Source organism: Cnephaeus nilssonii (assembly GCF_951640355.1).
Source record: "Cnephaeus nilssonii genome assembly, chromosome: 12".
In the NCBI taxonomy this organism is placed as follows: domain Eukaryota; kingdom Metazoa; phylum Chordata; class Mammalia; order Chiroptera; family Vespertilionidae; genus Cnephaeus; species Cnephaeus nilssonii.
The window spans coordinates 41,547,036-41,564,431 of NC_137083.1; the positions used below are offsets into that span (position 1 = coordinate 41,547,036).

The following is a 17,396-nucleotide window of genomic DNA, read 5'->3' on the forward strand; positions in this document are numbered from 1 at the left end:
TAAGCAAGTCTAGCAGAGGTAAATCTAGCTATTCTATGGTGTTATGAGGAAAACAGGTGCCAAGGGTTATCATTATAGGGCAAGAAAAAGAGCAAATTCTATTGGTGTTGTTTTCTCCCCTGGTACTAGGACAGCTGTGAAGTATAGAGCAAGTGGTTACCATGAGCTGAGGACAAGCAGTTCTGGTGCAAGGGAATGCAAGGACCAACTCTCCACTTTTGCTAGAATGTGAACTTCCATTTAAAGACTGTCCAGGTGCCCCCTCCTCCTTTCTCACTTCCCCATTTACACCCACATGCTGTGTCCTTATCTTAGTATATCTCTGGTTCTGTGTCCCTTGTTCCATTTTGCTTTGTCACTCAGTAGTAAAAGTTTGGAATTAAAACTTTATGAAGGTGTTGAGGAGGTAAAAGGGAACTAGAATATACTCAGACCCTCGTCCACGATGTCATGTTGCAGCAGTCCACAGAGCTGCAGGATTGTAACACAGAGAGGCTGGCAACCGGGGGTGGGGGAGGAGGAGGAAGGGTTTAACACTACAGATGACTCCCTGTGGTGAGATTTGTGAAATCCGCACTTTTATTGGCTTACGAGTAATTGGAGATAAGTGTTATATTAAGTAACCTTCTCTTTCACCTTCTTGTGGCATTTACAAGAGGAGACACATAGGATGGCTTGCCATGGCTTTAAGCCAGATTGCCCTGAGATCCTCAGCAGAACTAAAGAATCCAATCGTAGGGAGCAAAGAAATTCATGCTTTTGTTCATTTATTCATACCCTTATTTATTTCACAAACATTAAACACCCGTGATATACACCAGGAGACATGTTTAAGTGCACAAAACATGTTTTTTAAATTGTTTACTTTTTCAGGGGTGATAAATTTATTTCACATCCTACTAAAATGTTGATAAAGATTAGTGGATGAAGGGGAATACGATAGATAAAGCCCACCCTAGCTCCCAGCACTGCCACATCTGAAGTTTCCAGAGCTGATACTACACCTTCGGACACCATTGCTCTGTGATGATATTAATGTAGTTATATGATGACAAGAATTAAATAAAATGAAACTTGTTAACTTAGCATATGCTAGGAAATGTCAGCAAAAAGACAAAGTAAAAGTATTTGTTTTCACTTCAATTGACAATTTATAATGGATATAAAAGTTGCAGTGCCTTCTGGAAGACAAGGTTCTTGTCAACAGAAGCACAAAGCCAATACCCCCACAGGAGCTCCTTCTGAAAGGTTCATCCTAAAAGGCTATTAAACATCATGGATCTTTAACATGATTTGAAAAGGTTAGGCTGGTTTCTGCATAACTCAAACGCATTAGAGTCTAGAATTCTTGTGCTTGCTTATGCATTGATTAGCAAAACAAATCTTGGAGCGATTTGGACGATGCCATGTGCCCTAGAAATATTACAGCTAGTCTGTGACTTGGAGAAGAAAAGGAATGACTTTCAAAAGACATCACATTCCACCTCACAGGTTTGTTGTGAGCCTGAAATGCTGATACATGTAATGCATTTCGAAGAGGGCAAGTGGTAAGTAATGAGTGAATATTGGTATTATTAGTATTAATTATTGCTAACATGTCTTCCAATATTTTGAAGTAGGTGCTTTGGCTGACACTACTACCTTAAGGTAGTATAGCTTGAACCCTGTTTTGTAAGTCTCTGTTTAAGCTACTGGTGGCAGGTTTTCTGTTACTTGCAGCTGAATGCATTCATAACTGATAGATACTACTTGCATTTAGTCATATATTTAAAAATAGTTTCACATTTTATTGACACAAGTAACATTAATGATGCATCCCTTATCAAAGGTGCAATTATTACCTTAAAAATGAAGCTGAACAGATGATATTTGAAAAACAAAGCCACAAAATTTTTCCGTTGTGTAAAATTATTCCATTGTGTAAATGTGCCACATCTTTTTTATCCACTCATCTACTGATGGGTACTTGGGCTGTTTCCATAACTGGAAGTTGCTAGAAGGGATGCTGCCAATTAGATCTTGAAAGAAAATGTTGTTCCTCAGCACAAGCCCAAAGTAGCCATTTGTCTCTAAACCTAAAACTGCCCTTAAAAACTGCCTATTAACTATCTCTGTTCTTTTGAGGTTGGCTTAAAAGAATGGAGGGAGTGCAATGAAAGACTGCTTTGAACCCACAAACTTCTAGAATCAGTAAGTAGGTTATGACAAATATGCAGCTGCAAACACAGGCTACCTTTTATGAAAAAGGAGGAATGACTCAAAGGATGAAATAAGAAACCCAGAGGGTAACGCTGGAGCCATAGAAACTTATTTCCAGGCTTTGAGTCCTAATGAAGGAATTGTCACCTGTGCCCAGCTGAATTTTAGAATTACTATGGACCAGTGATTTTTGTGAATCTCCTTTTCCCCCTCTTTTTGAACAGTAGTGTCTCTTCTGGTTATCCTATGCCTGTCCCACCATGAACTGTCAGTTATATCTTTAATTCACAGGTCTTCAGATTGAGAGATAGTGTACTTAAAGGACCTGTATTACAACTATATGCAATTATATGAATGAATCTCACAAACATTTGAGTGAAATAAGTTAGGCACACAATACATAATTCTATGTATATAAAATCCAAAACAGGCAAAAGTTACCTATGCTGTAAAAAGAAAAAGTCAAGATAATTGTTATCTTGGAGAGAAGATGGATATTGACTGGAAGGGGTTTAAGGAGTCCTGTATGGTACTGGACTTTGAGAGGAGGGATCTTAGGACAGGGTAAGGATATTTTGCATGTGAGATAAATGTAAATAAAGCCCGGAGGGCAGACTGGTGGTTGAAAATATATTCAAAGATTCTTTTTAAGGCCATTCAAAATGTAGAGCCTCATTCCCCGTGCCTTGAGTGTGGGCTGGACTTTGTGAATCATTTCAAAAGAATAGAATAAGATAAAAATGACAGTATGAGTCATAACACTATAAAAAGTAGACATGATAATTCCAACAGTGGTATAGTCTGGGTCCACTTAGGGAAGGGGCAATCAGTCATCACAACCTAGAATTCCAAACTTATCAAAACTGTCAATTAAATGTGAGAACAGAATAAAAATATTTTGAGACATGCAAGGCCTCAGAACATTTGACTATATTCACTCTTTATTAGGGAGTTATCTGAGGATGTACTCCAGCAAAACAAGAAGAGTAAAAATAAAGAACTCTTTGTACTTTCTGGTCAATTTTTCTGTAAACCTAAAACTGTTTTAAAAAATAAACTTCATTAACAAGAGAAAGAAATGAAGGAAGGGAGGGAGGGAGGGAGGAAGGTAAAAGACGTGGAGGAAACTTAAATACATATTGCTAAGTGGAAGAAGCCTCTCTGAAAAAGCTGTATACTTTATGATTCCAACTATATGACATTCTGAAGAAGGCAAAACTATAGTCAGTAAAAGGATCACTGGTTGCCGGGGGTTCAGAGAAAGAGAGGAAGTGATGACGAGGTGGAGCACAGGGCATTGTTAGGGTAGTGAAACTATTCAGTGTGATACTATAATGGTGGATACATGGCATAATGCATTTGCCAAAACCTATGAAACTGACCAGTGTTGCTAAGCAGTTAGGGTGTCAGCACATGCACTGAAGGGTCATGGGTTCGATTCCTGGTCAAGGGCACATACCTAGGTTGCAGGCTCAACCCCTGGCCCCGGTCAGGACTCGTGCGGCTGTCAACCAATAGATGTGTCTCTCTCACCTCTCTCTCTCTCTCTCTCTCTCTCTCTCTCTCTCTCTCTCTCTCTCTCTCTCTTTTTCTCCCCCTTCCTTTTTCCCTTCCACTTTCTCTAAAAATCAATGGGAAAAAATATCCTCGATGAGGATTAACAAAAAACACAAACAAAACATATGACACTGTACAATATAAAGAACAAACCCTAATATTAGTTAATAATGTTAATAATATCCAGAACTCTCATACACTGCCCTAAGAGTTCATGTAAATTGGTATAACCACTTGGGAAAACTGACAGTATCTACCAAAGCTGATCATTTAAATAACATGTGACTTATCAGTTATAATAAATGTATCCATATTAATGCAAAATATTAATAACTGTAGGCTGGGGGGTCATGGGAGACTCTATACTTTCTGTGCAATTTGTCTCTAAACCTAAAACTGCCCTCAAAATTGCTTATTAAAAATATAAAAATAAAAAAATCTCACTTATAAAAAGTGTTACCACCAGGAAAGGGGTGTTGTTGGTGAGGTACGGATATTTTTATTATTATTACAGTAAGTTCTTACATGCTATTTAAGATGTGTGGGTGTGGGGAGGTTACACCATGTGTATACATTACTTGGTTTAAATGTTTTTAATTTTTATAAAAGTCTGTTTACATATCAGGATGGCTAAAATGAAAAAGACCAAAGATACCAACTGTTGGCAAGGATGTAAAATATCCAGAACTCTCATACACTGCCCTAAAAGTTCATGTAAATTGGTATAACCACTTGGGAACACTGTCAGTATCTACCAAAGCTGATCATTTGAATAACATGTGACCAAGCAAATTCACTCCTAGGTAAATGCTCCCCCATCCCTCCCACCAAAAGTTCACCAAAGGACATGTATTCTAATGTTCATTGACATTTTAATCATAATTGCTCTAAACTGGAATCTACCTAAATGCCCATCATGAGTTGCAGAAACACTGTATAATATTTACACAATGAAATGCTATACACCAGTGAGAATAAACAATTTACAACTACATGCACTTACATAAATTTCACAAACATAATTCTGAGTGAATAAATTAGGCACATGATACATAATTCTATGTATATAAAATCCCAAAACAGGCAAAAGTTACCTATGCTGTAAGAAGTCAGGATAATTGTTATCTTGGAGGGGAGATGGATAGTGACTGGAAGGGGTGTAAGGGGTCCTCTAGGGCACTGGTATTGCTCTGATGTTGTTTTTTAACCTGAGTGTTGGTTCCATGAGAATATTGAACTTATGAAATTTTATGAAGCTGTGTTAATAATTCTTTTAATACATTTACTTTTAATATGCTTCACTAATATTTTAACCTAGACTTTAGAACCCTAAGTCACACCTTTTTTTCTATGTTCTAATAAACATTTAAAGAACATGTGCTTGAAAAATCCTAAAAGAGCCGAAACCGGTTTGGCTCAGTGGATAGAGCATCAGCCTGAGGACTGAAAGGTCCCAGGTTCGATTCCGGTTAAGGGCATGTATCTTGGTTGCGGGCACATCCCCAGTAGGGGGTGTGCAGGAGGCAGCTGATCAATGTTTCTCTCTCATCGGTGTTTCTAGCTCTCTATCCCTCTCCCTTCCTCTCTGTAAAAAATCAATAAAATATATTTAAAAAAAAAAAAAAAAAGAAAAATCCTAAAAGAAATCCTATCTAATAAAGAGGGAATATGCTAATTGACCATCACACCCTCACAAAGATGGCGGCACCCACAGCCACAAGATGGCGGTGCCCAGTCCCCTTAGCCCCACTGGGGTGGCACACATGAAGCATGGCCAGGCCCGCCCCCAGGCCGGTCCAGCTGCTCCGTCCACCTGCTTCCAGAGTCCCCCAGTCCCCTCAGCCCCCCAGCTGCCCAGGGCCGGCCTGAGGCACAGGCAAGCCTTGGATGGTGGCTGCCCAGCTGCCCAGGGCCACCCAAGGCTCAGGTAACCAGGGCCAGCTGAGGCTTGTGCTGCTGGCAGTGGCATCAGCAGAGGTGTGATGGGGGCATCGCCTTCCCCTGATTGTCGGGTCACCTCCTGCCCCTGAGGGCTCCTGCACTGTGAGAGGGGGCAGCCCGGGTTGAGGAACCCTCTAATATATATGCTAATAAAAGGGTAATATGCAAATTGGTCAGGATGCCCTCACAGTAATGACCAATCAGCAGGCTGCGTGGGGCAACCAGGCTGGCAGGGGGGTTAGAGAGGGACGACCAAATGTCTGAACAGCAGGCTGCATGGGGTGACCAGGCCAGCAGGGTGGGCAGTTGGGGAAGACCAGGCCAGCAGGGGGGGCAGTGAGGGGTGACCAGGCCAGCAGGGGGGCCAGTTGAGGGTGACCGGGCTGGCGGGGGGGGGGGCAGTTAGGGGTGACCAGCTGGCAGGAGGGATAGTTGGGGCCGACCGGGCTGGCAGGGGGGGCAGTTAGGGGTGACCAGACTGGCAGGAGGGACAGTTGGGGGTGACCGGGCTGACATGGGGGGCAGTAAGCGGCGACCAGGCTGGCAGGGGGGCAGTTACGGATGACCAGGCTAGTGGGGGTGGGGGCAGTTGGGGGTAACCAGGCCAGCAGAGGGGGCAGTGGGGGCAACCAGGCTTGTGGAGGGGGCATTTGGGGGTGACCAGGTCGGCGGGGGGGGGGGGGGGCAGTTGGGGGCGACCAGGCTGGCAGGGGGGGCAGTTAGGGGCAATCAGTCTGGCAGGCAGAGGTGGTTATGGGTGATCAGGCTGGCGGGGGGGGGGGGGCAGTTAGGAGCCAGCGGTCCCGGATTGTGAGAGGGATGTCCGACTGCTGGTTTAGGCCCGATCCTGGGGATCGGGCCTAAACCAGCAGTCGGACATCCCCCAAGGGGTCCCAGATTGGAGAGGGTGAAGGCGGGCTGAGGGCCCCCCCGCCGCCCCCACCTCCCCATGCCGAATTTCGTGCACTGGGCCTGTAGCATATATATATATATATATATATATATATATATATATATATATATATCCTCTCTAATAAAATGGTAATATGCAAAGTAACCATCACTCCGCTACATAAGCCACGCCCACCAGCCAAGCCACACCCACCAGCCAATCAGGGCAACTATGCAAATTAACCCCCATCCAAGATGGCTACAGCCACAGAGAGCAAGGTTACCCAGGTAACAGAGCAAGCCAAGCTTTCCCATAGCCGTTGCAGGCCTAAGCCTCCACTCAAGCTACAAAGTTTCAATTATAGAAGGTAAACAAATTCTAACAAATGGCAGCAGAATGGAGCTTGAGAGAGCAGGCCAGGGTTGCCAGCGGCAACAGGGGAAGCAAAGCTTTCCGCACACCCTGGCTGGGCTCACCCGCTTAAGGCTACAAAGTTTCAATTGTAGAAGGTGAATTAACTGCCACAAAAATGGCTGCCGCCCCAGAGGGAGCAGCAGGCTTGGCTCCGCTCCAGGCTACAAAGTTTCAATAGTAGAAGGAAAATAAATTCCAGATACCAGGCCTCTGCTTGGGTTGCCAGGGGGCGTGGCCGGCCTGCAAACCACCACAGACCCCTCACTCAGGCCGCCCCACGCCCCAAGGGAACCCCACCCTGATCCGGGACACCCTTCAAGGCAAACCAGCTGGCCCCTACCCGTGCACCAGGCCTCTATCCTATCTAATAAAAGTAATATACAGATTGATCATCACTGCAACACACAATATAGCTACCCCATGTGGTCAAAGATCCTGCCCCCGTGTGGACACAAGATGGCCACTACAAGATGGCTAGCAGGGGAGAGCAGTTGGGAGGCACCCGGCCTGCAAGGGAGGGCAGTTGAGAGGGACCAAGCCTGCAAGGGAGGGCAGTTGGAGGTGATCAACCCTGCAGGAGAGGGCAGTTAGGGGTGACCAGGCTGGCAGAGGAGGAAAGTTGGGGGCAATCGGGCTGGCAGGGGAGCAGTTAAGCATCAACCAGGCTGGCAGCGGAGTGGTTAGGGGGTGATCAGGCTGGCAGGCAGAAGCGGTTAGGGGCAATCAGGAAGGCAGGCAGGCAAGCAGTTGGGAGCCAGCAGTCCTGGATTGTGAGAGGGATGTCCAACTGCCCGTTTAGGCCCGATCCTGGTGGGATCGGGCCTAAACGGGCAGTTGGACATCCCTGCAGGAGTCCCAGATTGGAGAGGGTGCAGGCTGGGCTGAGGGACAAACCCCCGCCGTGCACGAATTTCGTGCACCGGGCTTCTAGTATACACACACACACACACACACACATACATATATATACACACACACACACACACACACACACACACACACACACTTTACAGTTAATTTCAATACTTGGAAGAATCTCAATGTAACATTTCTATGAATACTTTCAGAAGCCAAAGAAGTCTAGTTTTGTGTTCAGTAGAATATTTATTCAAACAATTGTGTATGAAGTTGTGATCGTTACCTTCCATGTGGGCTCTGGATATGTTTGTAATGTTATAGGTTATGGTGTTGGGTGACACTTATCAAAACAAGTGAATGTGGACAGTGAGCAGTCATTGCTCTTGTGAAATCTGAAATCAGGCTGTTTTCAGCTTCTTATTACTGGATAACTTCCATCTAAGAAAATTCCTTTGTGTCAACTTCAAATACTACAATTTTGGCTTGCTCAAGGTAGAATGTGTTCTCTTATTCTTTGTGTCAAGAGGAATTAGAGCTGAATTAAAGGCTTTAGACCCAAATCTAAAAATGAGTATCAATGCTTCAAATAGGATCTTTTTTACTTTTAGTAATAATTTTTGCTGCTTCAAACATAACTATTGTACTCAGTTGTTTCAACATAGGATGTACAAACTTCACACAAATTAATTCCTATTTAGTTCTGTACATGTAGATTAACATGGTACTTAAGCAACCTTTAGGAATTTACTCCAAGTGAAAACTTAGTGTGGAAATTTGGCAAGTTTTTAGGTCAGTAACTTTAATCAATTACTTTTACAAATTCTCAGATAGTTTAAAACACATAGCAGCTCATTTTAAACATCTTTTGAAGGTATCAGGGTGATAAAAGAAGACCCCAAAATTTTAAGAATGTCTAAAAACCTCCAACAATGAAAACTGTCTAATAAGTCAACTGAATCCAACCCCCTGCTATATAGTTTGTCAGCAGGCTAAAAAAATACAGATTTATCTTTATTTCAACCACAAATTACCTTCTCTTGTCTTTTAGCTATCCCAGACCATACTCTCTTCTTGGGATGCTAAACTCCCAAAGGACCACTCTCAGCATATATACTTATTCTCAGCACCCATAACTCCAATTAATAGCATCTATTATTTCCTATGTGTCCACCATTAATATGCATTTTAATCCTTTCACTAATCCATTCTCTTACTAACCACATTGGAGACTTAAGGAAGCTACGGCACAGAACGTATATGTAACTTACCTAAGAGTTCTAATGCAAACGAAAAAGCCTTTATTCTTTCCCAGGCACTGTGATTCACAGCTGTTAAATTATGCCGACTCCATTTTTTATGGAACTCAGGTACAAAGACAAAATCAGGCCACACAGAGCTGTGAATCCTGCCCTTGCTAATATTCCACTTCTACCTTCTAGACTGTAATGAAATTCTAGCTCTATTCTTATTCTGTGAAACAACCCTATTGATGCTCCTCATATGGAACATGCTTTTCTTTCAGAATATGGAAGAATGTGAGCTTTAGAATTTCTATCACTACCAAGGGGGACTTGGAGTCAAAACTAAATTGTGATGCATTTTTAAAGTCTTTATTGCTGACAAACTGGGTAATGGCTTGGGCTTCAGCATGAGGCACTGTCCTAGAGACTCATTAGATCATTAAAGAGCTGATGTAACATAGATTCCCAAGATAGCACAAAACACATATCTCAAAACCTCCAGGAGTTTGAAGTTCACAAAAAAGTCAAAATTTATCCCATAGCATATTAAAATGCTTTCCAATTCACATGTAAACATAAAATCCCATTTCAAAAACTTTTAACATCATTAGAAAACACAGACACTGTGTATTTTCTAAAATTTATTTACAGTTAATAAATTAAAAAGCAAAGTACAACCAGATTGTAAAATCTTGCTCATATGCACATCAAACTGTCCAAAAAAATTCACTTCCATTACAAATAATTGCCTTATAATGCACTTAAGACATAACAGCCCATCAAGAAATATTTTACACACTGATAAAATATTATGAATATATGTCCATTAAAAAAACACAATTTAAAGGGTGCTGTGGCAACCCTTAAAACAACAAAAAACTTTGAGTTCAAAATTGCTCAGTTTTTTGTATTCAAATATTTTTAATGTTTTTTTAAATTTTTTTTATTGATGAGTTTTCAGATTTGCACATAGCAAATCAATAGGTGTCAGCCACCGGCTTAAGTTACACTTGCCCAATAGGGTACTCAAACTTGGACAAAATAAATACACACCCCAACAATGACACTTTGCACTATCAACAATGAAACTTGCCCTCAACAATCATAACATAAAAATAAGTTGCTGGTTGACAGGAAGGATAAAAAATGACATAGGGAATTTCAAAAGGTTATTTAAGGTGCCAGTCACCACATTTAGGCACTCAAGAGTTAAAAATTAGAAGCATAGCAAGGTGATACACTTCCTTCTGGCTTCCCCTCTCTACTTGTGCCATATGAGATCTGAGAAGGTAAAAGAATGAATAAAGATCACAGGATTTCTTACAAAAACTATCTACAAGCTAAGCTACAGACTCACTTTAGAGGACAGAAAATGGCTGCCTCACAATAAAGGCCACCATGCCAAGTTCATTTTCACATTCTGCCCCAAAGTACCCATAAAATACTTCCACTTTCCTATTAATATGCTAATCAACTACATTAGTTGTTTCTTCACATTTTAGAAGTTGTAACATATGCTAAACTTGGCAAAAATAATGATTTTTTTTTTTTACATCATTTTTACAAACTAGAAATGGCATGAATTTTTAGTCAATCCAATAACACTGTATTCAGGAAGGGCAATTAGATCCAAACTGAAGTCAGACAGCCCAGGTAATCCAAAGAAGCATTTATGTGAGTTCAAGTGTACTAAAGTAACAAGGCATAAGAGAAAAAAAAATATTAAGAATCTGTTACAATAAATGCATGGTGTCAGTGAATATGTTTGTTTTGTTCTGAGGAAGGTTATCCTCCCAGCTAAGTCTAATTTCAAAATCCTCTGGGAAACTATCTAGATAAGCTGTATGTTGAAATTACATTCTAATATGGCCATTAGATTTCTTTAATTATTATAAAACTATATACAAAGTGAAGTGGTACAAATACAAATTTCTTCCCCTCAGGTGCTAGTTAGCCTAAGTTAACAGAGGGGGAGAGGGGAACGGATGAGAAACCCTATATAAGTGAAATATAATTGGCAGTGGAAGCTAACCCAAAGAATATAGATAAGCTTCCTATCACACAAATATAATTTAACACTCTCCATCTTCCAATTATTCACTTTTATTTATTCATGTGACAGTGTTTGTAACAATGCATTAGCGCTGACTAGTGAATAAAAGAATATGATGCTTTACTGGGAAAGTGGTATAAAGTCATATATATGTGTATATATAAAATATTTTCTTAACAAAAACACTGAAATTGAAGTCACAAAGCTCCTACAATGGACTAGTAAACTTGGGGAAAAAAATCATTTCAGAAAGCTATGCCATTTAAGTTGTAAGAACACAAGAGTCAAAATTGCAGCTCTCATTATTCTCCTAAGAAGCTACCAAGCAGAGATAGACCTTAATATTGAGTATTACATGTGTCAAGTTCCAGCCCAGTACAGATCGCCCCATGGCAGAATACCCAAATTTGAAATGATAGTGGTACAAAAACACTACTTGACCCTTTAGATATTACAGTAAAATCTGGCTGTGGCACCACTGGCTAAAAACCATTAAGTCTTGCTGCCACCAATGACCAAAGGCACTTGAATAATCTAAGATAATACGCTGGGCCATATGGTATAAACACTACGTATTATAAAAGTGTAAAAGAAGGGTCAGAACTCTGTGTGGTTGCCTGTGGTCTTCAGTTATCGAAGACTCATAACTGCAAACATGAACTTAAATGGAAAAAAGATAAAAAAGGAAACTGGTGGAGCAAAAGAGTCAACTAACATGTTTATAAAAGTGGTGATATTAGTCCGGACATTTATTATCCAACAACAACAAAGAGAGAGAAAGAAAATGAGGTCTATTTTGCCCCAAGTAACTTCAACCAGTTACTTATACCAAGAAATGCCCCCACCCTTCTAGACTATAATTCTGAGGATTCTAGTGAGTATTCTGTTTATCATTTGAATCACAAAATGTATCATTCATTTCTCCTTTTGGACTCCAATTTTAAAATAAATTATCCTTGAAATATTCCTGGATTTGTATGTTAGACCAGTACAAGGAGGCCAAATCATTTCTAATCGGATTCCATCCATTTCTTTAACCAACACGTTTTGTTTTTTAATAATGCATTCATTTTTTTTTTAAATCACAAGCCAGGTGGTTTCAATGCACTTTTTTATTCAATTTTTAAGTTTAACAAGTCAACTTTTCCTAAACAAAACTTTGAGTTTCTACCATTTTCTTTAGAAGCTCAGTCAATATAAACTTTTAAGTTTCAATAGAAAAATCTTTAGAAACACCTTAAAATAATTAACACAGTTGTATTTTGCATCTCTTTGCTTGTCATCACTGCGCCCATCAAGTTCAAAGCCGTACAAATCCTTGCACGATTAAGAGTCATAAGCTTGTGTCGCTTAGAAAAAACATCCTTGGTCAAAGCACTGGAATCCAGTTCACATCAGGAAACGGGTGGGATTCAGAATACCCTGAGCACAAACTAGTGCAACACCACAAAACACGTTGGATCTACCGTCCAGAAGAGGGGTGGCAGTCAAAAAGGAAAAAAAGAAAGAAAAAAAAAAGGTATCGAGGAGGAGGAGGGGTATAAAAAGCGTGAATTCTGACTTATTACACAAGCACGAAACCAAATTCCTTTGGAAAAATAATTACTTCTTCGGAGGGCTTCCAGACCGGTGAGGTAGAGTCCCAAAGGGAGAGAACGGATCTGCCCCTACAGTCCCGGAGACGTCCCCGTGTGGGGTGCGAAGAGAGGGGGCCCCTCCTGCGGGTCTAGCGGTCTCCTCCCTCCGCAGACCGGGCGCCGAGGGGCAGCGCAGGGCACACCTGCCCCGGGGTCCCCGGCGGCGGCGCGGCGTCCAGGGGCGCGGGGCCGGGCGCACCGCGCGGTGACTTCTGCGCCCGTAAAGTGCACGAGGGGACGGAGTCCGGGCCGGATCTGTAAACACTCGACTGACACTTGTCCATCCCTCCAGGCGGGAGCTCCGTCCGAGGGTCGGGGCGGGCGGGCGAGGGCGGGGGGCTGCAGCTCACGCCCGAGGCACCGGGAAGCGGCGGAGCCTCACCACGGGCTCCAGGTTCACTCGCAGGACCTGGCGCGCCCGGCGCCGCACCGCCGCCAGGCTGCGCTCGCCCCACACGTCGCCGCCGACGCGGATGGTGGGGAAGGTGGTCAGCGTCGGGGTGGCCGCCCTCCAGATCTCCTCCAGGGTGCGACCGCCGAAGCAGGGGCCGAGGGTCCCGGGCTCCGCCGCACAGCTCTCCCCGGGGGCCGGCGGCGGCGGCGGCGGCGGCGACGGCGGCTTCTTCCTGCGGGCGGCGGCCGCCCGGACTCCGCGGCGCCTCCTCCTGGCCGCCCTCCTGGCTGCCGGGCCCCGCGCCGGCCTGCGCGCCGGGCCGCGGGCGGGGGGCGCCGGGGGGTCGGGCACCAGGGCCCGGCAGGAGGAGTAGCCGTAGACGTCCTTGCTGCGCAGGATGTGCGGGGAGAACTGGTGCTTGAGGCTGCACAGGAAGCTCCAGAGCTCCGCGTCCGAGCTCATGAACTCCGTGCTGCGGGGCATGAACAGCTTGAAGGCTTCGCCCAGCGCCTTGGTGGTGTCGGCCAGCGACAGCTGCGAGCGCGAGTACACCACCTTCTCCTCCTGCGCCTCCAGCCCGGCCCCGGCTCCTGCCCTCACGCCGCCGCCCCGCCAGGCGGAGGCCGGGGCCGCCGGGGGCCGCCGCCTCTTCCCGGAGCGCCGCATCGGAGGCCGCTCGGGGCCGCCCGCGCCCGCCGGGCCCCGCCGCCGCCGCCGCCGCCGCCGCCTCACCCCCGCGCCCGGCTCCGCGGCGGCGGCCGCTGAAGGCGCCTACCGCCCGGCGCGCCTGTCGCTACTTTTCTCGCCTCGGCCGCCGCCCCTCCCCCTCCGAGGGCGGAGGACGCGGGTGATCCCGCCGCCGGTGCAAGATGGCGGCCGGCGCCCACCCCTGGGCTTTGTCATTGGACGGCGCCTCGCCTCCCGGTTTCTCTTTCTTCTCCTCTCCCGCTTCCTTTCACCCTCTGCCTTTCTTTAAAGGCGCCCGCCTCAGGCCCCGCCCGCCGCCGCCTCGGCTCCGCCCATTGGGTGCTCTCCGAAGAGGGGCGGGGAGAGTGGGGTAGAGGCCAGTTCCGGGAAGATGGTGCTGGGGTGGGTGACGGTGGTGGCCCTTGGGCCGGAGTCAACTGTTGGATGGGGACTGGGCAAGGGAGCCATGTCCCGAGGAAGGGTGGCCATCAGCTCCACCTTGGGGTGGGGGGGACTCTCGGAATGAGGGGGTCTCCATGTGGAGATGGAGCTGGGGGATCTACCAGTCGGCTGTTGCTCGTATCACAGAGACATTGAGGTTTAAAGTAAGAAGGAATAGGCCTCTCGCCATTCCCCTCCGAACCCTCAAAGGCCTCTTCGGGCAACTTCCCCCAACTCTCCCCTCTTGTGGCCCCAATCCATGTCAAGCAGCCCCTGGGAGAGCAGAGTCCTCCAGGGGTGAGATGACCTCCTCCTAGATCTAGACAGTGGAACCATCTTCATAGTTAAGAGACTCCTATAATACTAAATACTATTTGCTCGAGTTGATCGAAGATCAAGGACAACAATGAAATTGTTTAGAACAGGACAATTTTATAATTTACATTGTCATTTTCTCTTTAATGCCCTTCAATTTTTAAGGGTTAAAAAAAAAAAATCTAATAGAATTTTGAGGTAGGCATGAAAATTTCACCCTTCAGTGAGCATCTTGTTTTGCAGCAGCGAACTGAAAAAGCACAGAAGTTTTGTGATTTGCATATAGTTGCTAATGGTTCCTTCAAATAATTTAGCTGAAAGATGCCTAGTTCAATCTCTCTATTTCACAGGTGAGGAAATTTGGACCCATAGAGGTTCATTAATACACCTTGCTGATAGGCCTGGGACTATAGGTCTTTGGATTCCTAATCTAGTGACCTATACATATTTTAGAGGATTTTTCTAGTTGTGCTGTTGGGACTCTAAAAGGTTCAACAGAAAATTATGCGTACATGGAATAACCAGGGGACAGAGCTGTACCCTTATTTCTACTTCCACATTACCCAGAATTAAACTATTTTTATGTGTCTTATATTGGACTTACTGATAACATTTTGTTTGAACCAGATAATACTTTGTTGGTTAGTTTCAATAATAAAAGCAAAACTTCCTACAAGTAAACCGTTCTCTACCTACCAAAATCATGGTAACCTTATGAAGAGAAAATCATTTTCCTAGAAAAGCACACCCTGATCTCAGAACAAGGTTAGGGAGCAATTACCAGCTTCCTAAATCCTCATATAAAAATGAGATCATAACTCTTTTCATCATAATAAGTTCGTGGTGACTCTGGGAACACAGAGTAATATAAAATTTGAATAACTTCCATTGGAATGCCCCTACATATTGACATAGAAAAATCTCACATATTAAGCCAGTGGAACTTGAAGGGGACTTCATAATGGAAGAAAGGGGTAAAATAAGGATTTATGTGCTCCTGGTTTCTCATATTGTTTTCCTCTCCCTTCCATGTTAATAGTATTATAAGTACTAAGGGTCTTTTGCCTCATAAATATATACCAGGAATCTACACAAACTTACAGAATTGATTTCAATTAAGAGGATAAATATTTTTTCAACACAATTTTTATTTTCATAAAACAAGATCTTAACAAATGGCTGAGTATTTAATAGTTCATTTTTATAATACATACTCATTTAATTTACTTAAAACCAAACAATATTTTTATGAAATATTTTTAGTATCATGTTAAAGCGCTTAAGTTATATACTTTTAAATTTGGTATTGTTTGATCTCTCTATTTCTCTGTTATTGTTTTTTTATTTCTTAATTTCTTCATTTTTTTTCTTTAACTTCTGCTTTGCTTGCCTCAGTCTTAAAAAATGGCTCCTCACCTATTCTACGAAGTAAGTAAAATTTACACAGAATGATGATATGTTTCTTCTTGTTTCTGGGACTTTCCTGCGACACTATAAAGTTTATGGAAGTTGACAAATTAAATTTTTGTTCTTGAAGAATAAGTTTAAATCCTCAGTTTATCCCTTTACTTCTCAGGGGAAATAATGCTTCCTTTTTCTGATAAATGATGGATAATAAAAATAAAATATTTAGCTATGTATATTTCTGAATTTGTATAAAAAATGAATCCAAGCAGAGTGATTAGAGAAATTAAAAATAAAATATATCTCTTAGCTATCCAGAACCTTTAAGATCCCACTTCTATGAAAGTAATTTACTTCTTGGAAAGTGGCCAAAAATAAAAAGTATATGTGAGTGATTGTGAGTATCAACTCTGGAATCAAATAGACTTGGAATCAAATAAATCTTTACAGCAAATATCCTTGAACACTTTTTAAAATCTTTCTGAGCCTCAGTTTTCTCATTTATGAAATGGGCATAACTTCTACTTCAAAAGATTGTTTTGAGGATTGTATGAGATAGCATCAGTAAAACATTTACTACAGTATTTTGATCACAGTAAGCATCCAATAAATAATGACTATTCTTATTTGTCTTATCTAATTATGAGGATTTTACTTAGTTTAGCCAACATATTTCTATAGTACAGTGCAAGATTTTAAAAATAGTAATAAATTGATAAGGAGAAAATTAAAATGTTTCATTAACAAGACATAAGGCAGGAAAAAAGTAGAGAAATGAAAAATACAGAACAGACAGAAAACAAAATAAAATGAGAGAATAAATCTATCAACATAACATCGTATACTAATGCTTATTGATTAGATCAGAAATTGCCCAGATGGTAAATGGACCAAGCAATTGACCAGACTTGAAATTAGCAAGACCTGAATTAACCAAAATTCTTTATTCTTCTGGTCTACTTAAAAGATTTTCCTTATGTTTAACCAAAATGTATTTCCATTTTATCTTTTATCCATTGTCCGTCTTCTAGAACTTCATAAAACCATCTTAAAAACTGTTTTAGATAATAAGATCTTCAAAGTAAGCAACTTCATACTGTTAACTCAAATTTAAAACCAAATAAAAACCCTAAATTTTTTCCCACATGAATTTTTCCAAAATTATGTATGCCTTGCACTTACTGTACTTGGGAGATTTTACATTTATCTTTATTAAATTTCATCATTTTAGTTTCAGTCCAACATTCCTATCTATTATGATACTTTTGAATCTGGGTTCTATCATGTCTGATTTTTATTAATCCTTTCAGTAAATTAAGCAAGCATCCTTCCAGCTTAAACCAAGTCATCAGGGCCACAACCA

At 42.6% G+C, this 17,396-nt stretch overlaps 1 protein-coding gene across 1 annotated transcript; it reads right to left on the reverse strand.

The window, feature by feature from the left end:
- Window positions 1-9,556: 9,556 nt before the first annotated feature.
- On the reverse strand, window positions 9,557-13,895 carry CCDC71L (coiled-coil domain containing 71 like). Its single transcript, XM_079786843.1, has one exon. It carries the CDS (start codon window positions 13,850-13,852, stop codon window positions 13,139-13,141), a length of 714 nt encoding a protein of 237 aa, XP_079642969.1. The 5' UTR covers window positions 13,853-13,895; the 3' UTR covers window positions 9,557-13,138.
- Between the last annotated feature and the right edge of the window lie 3,501 nt (window positions 13,896-17,396).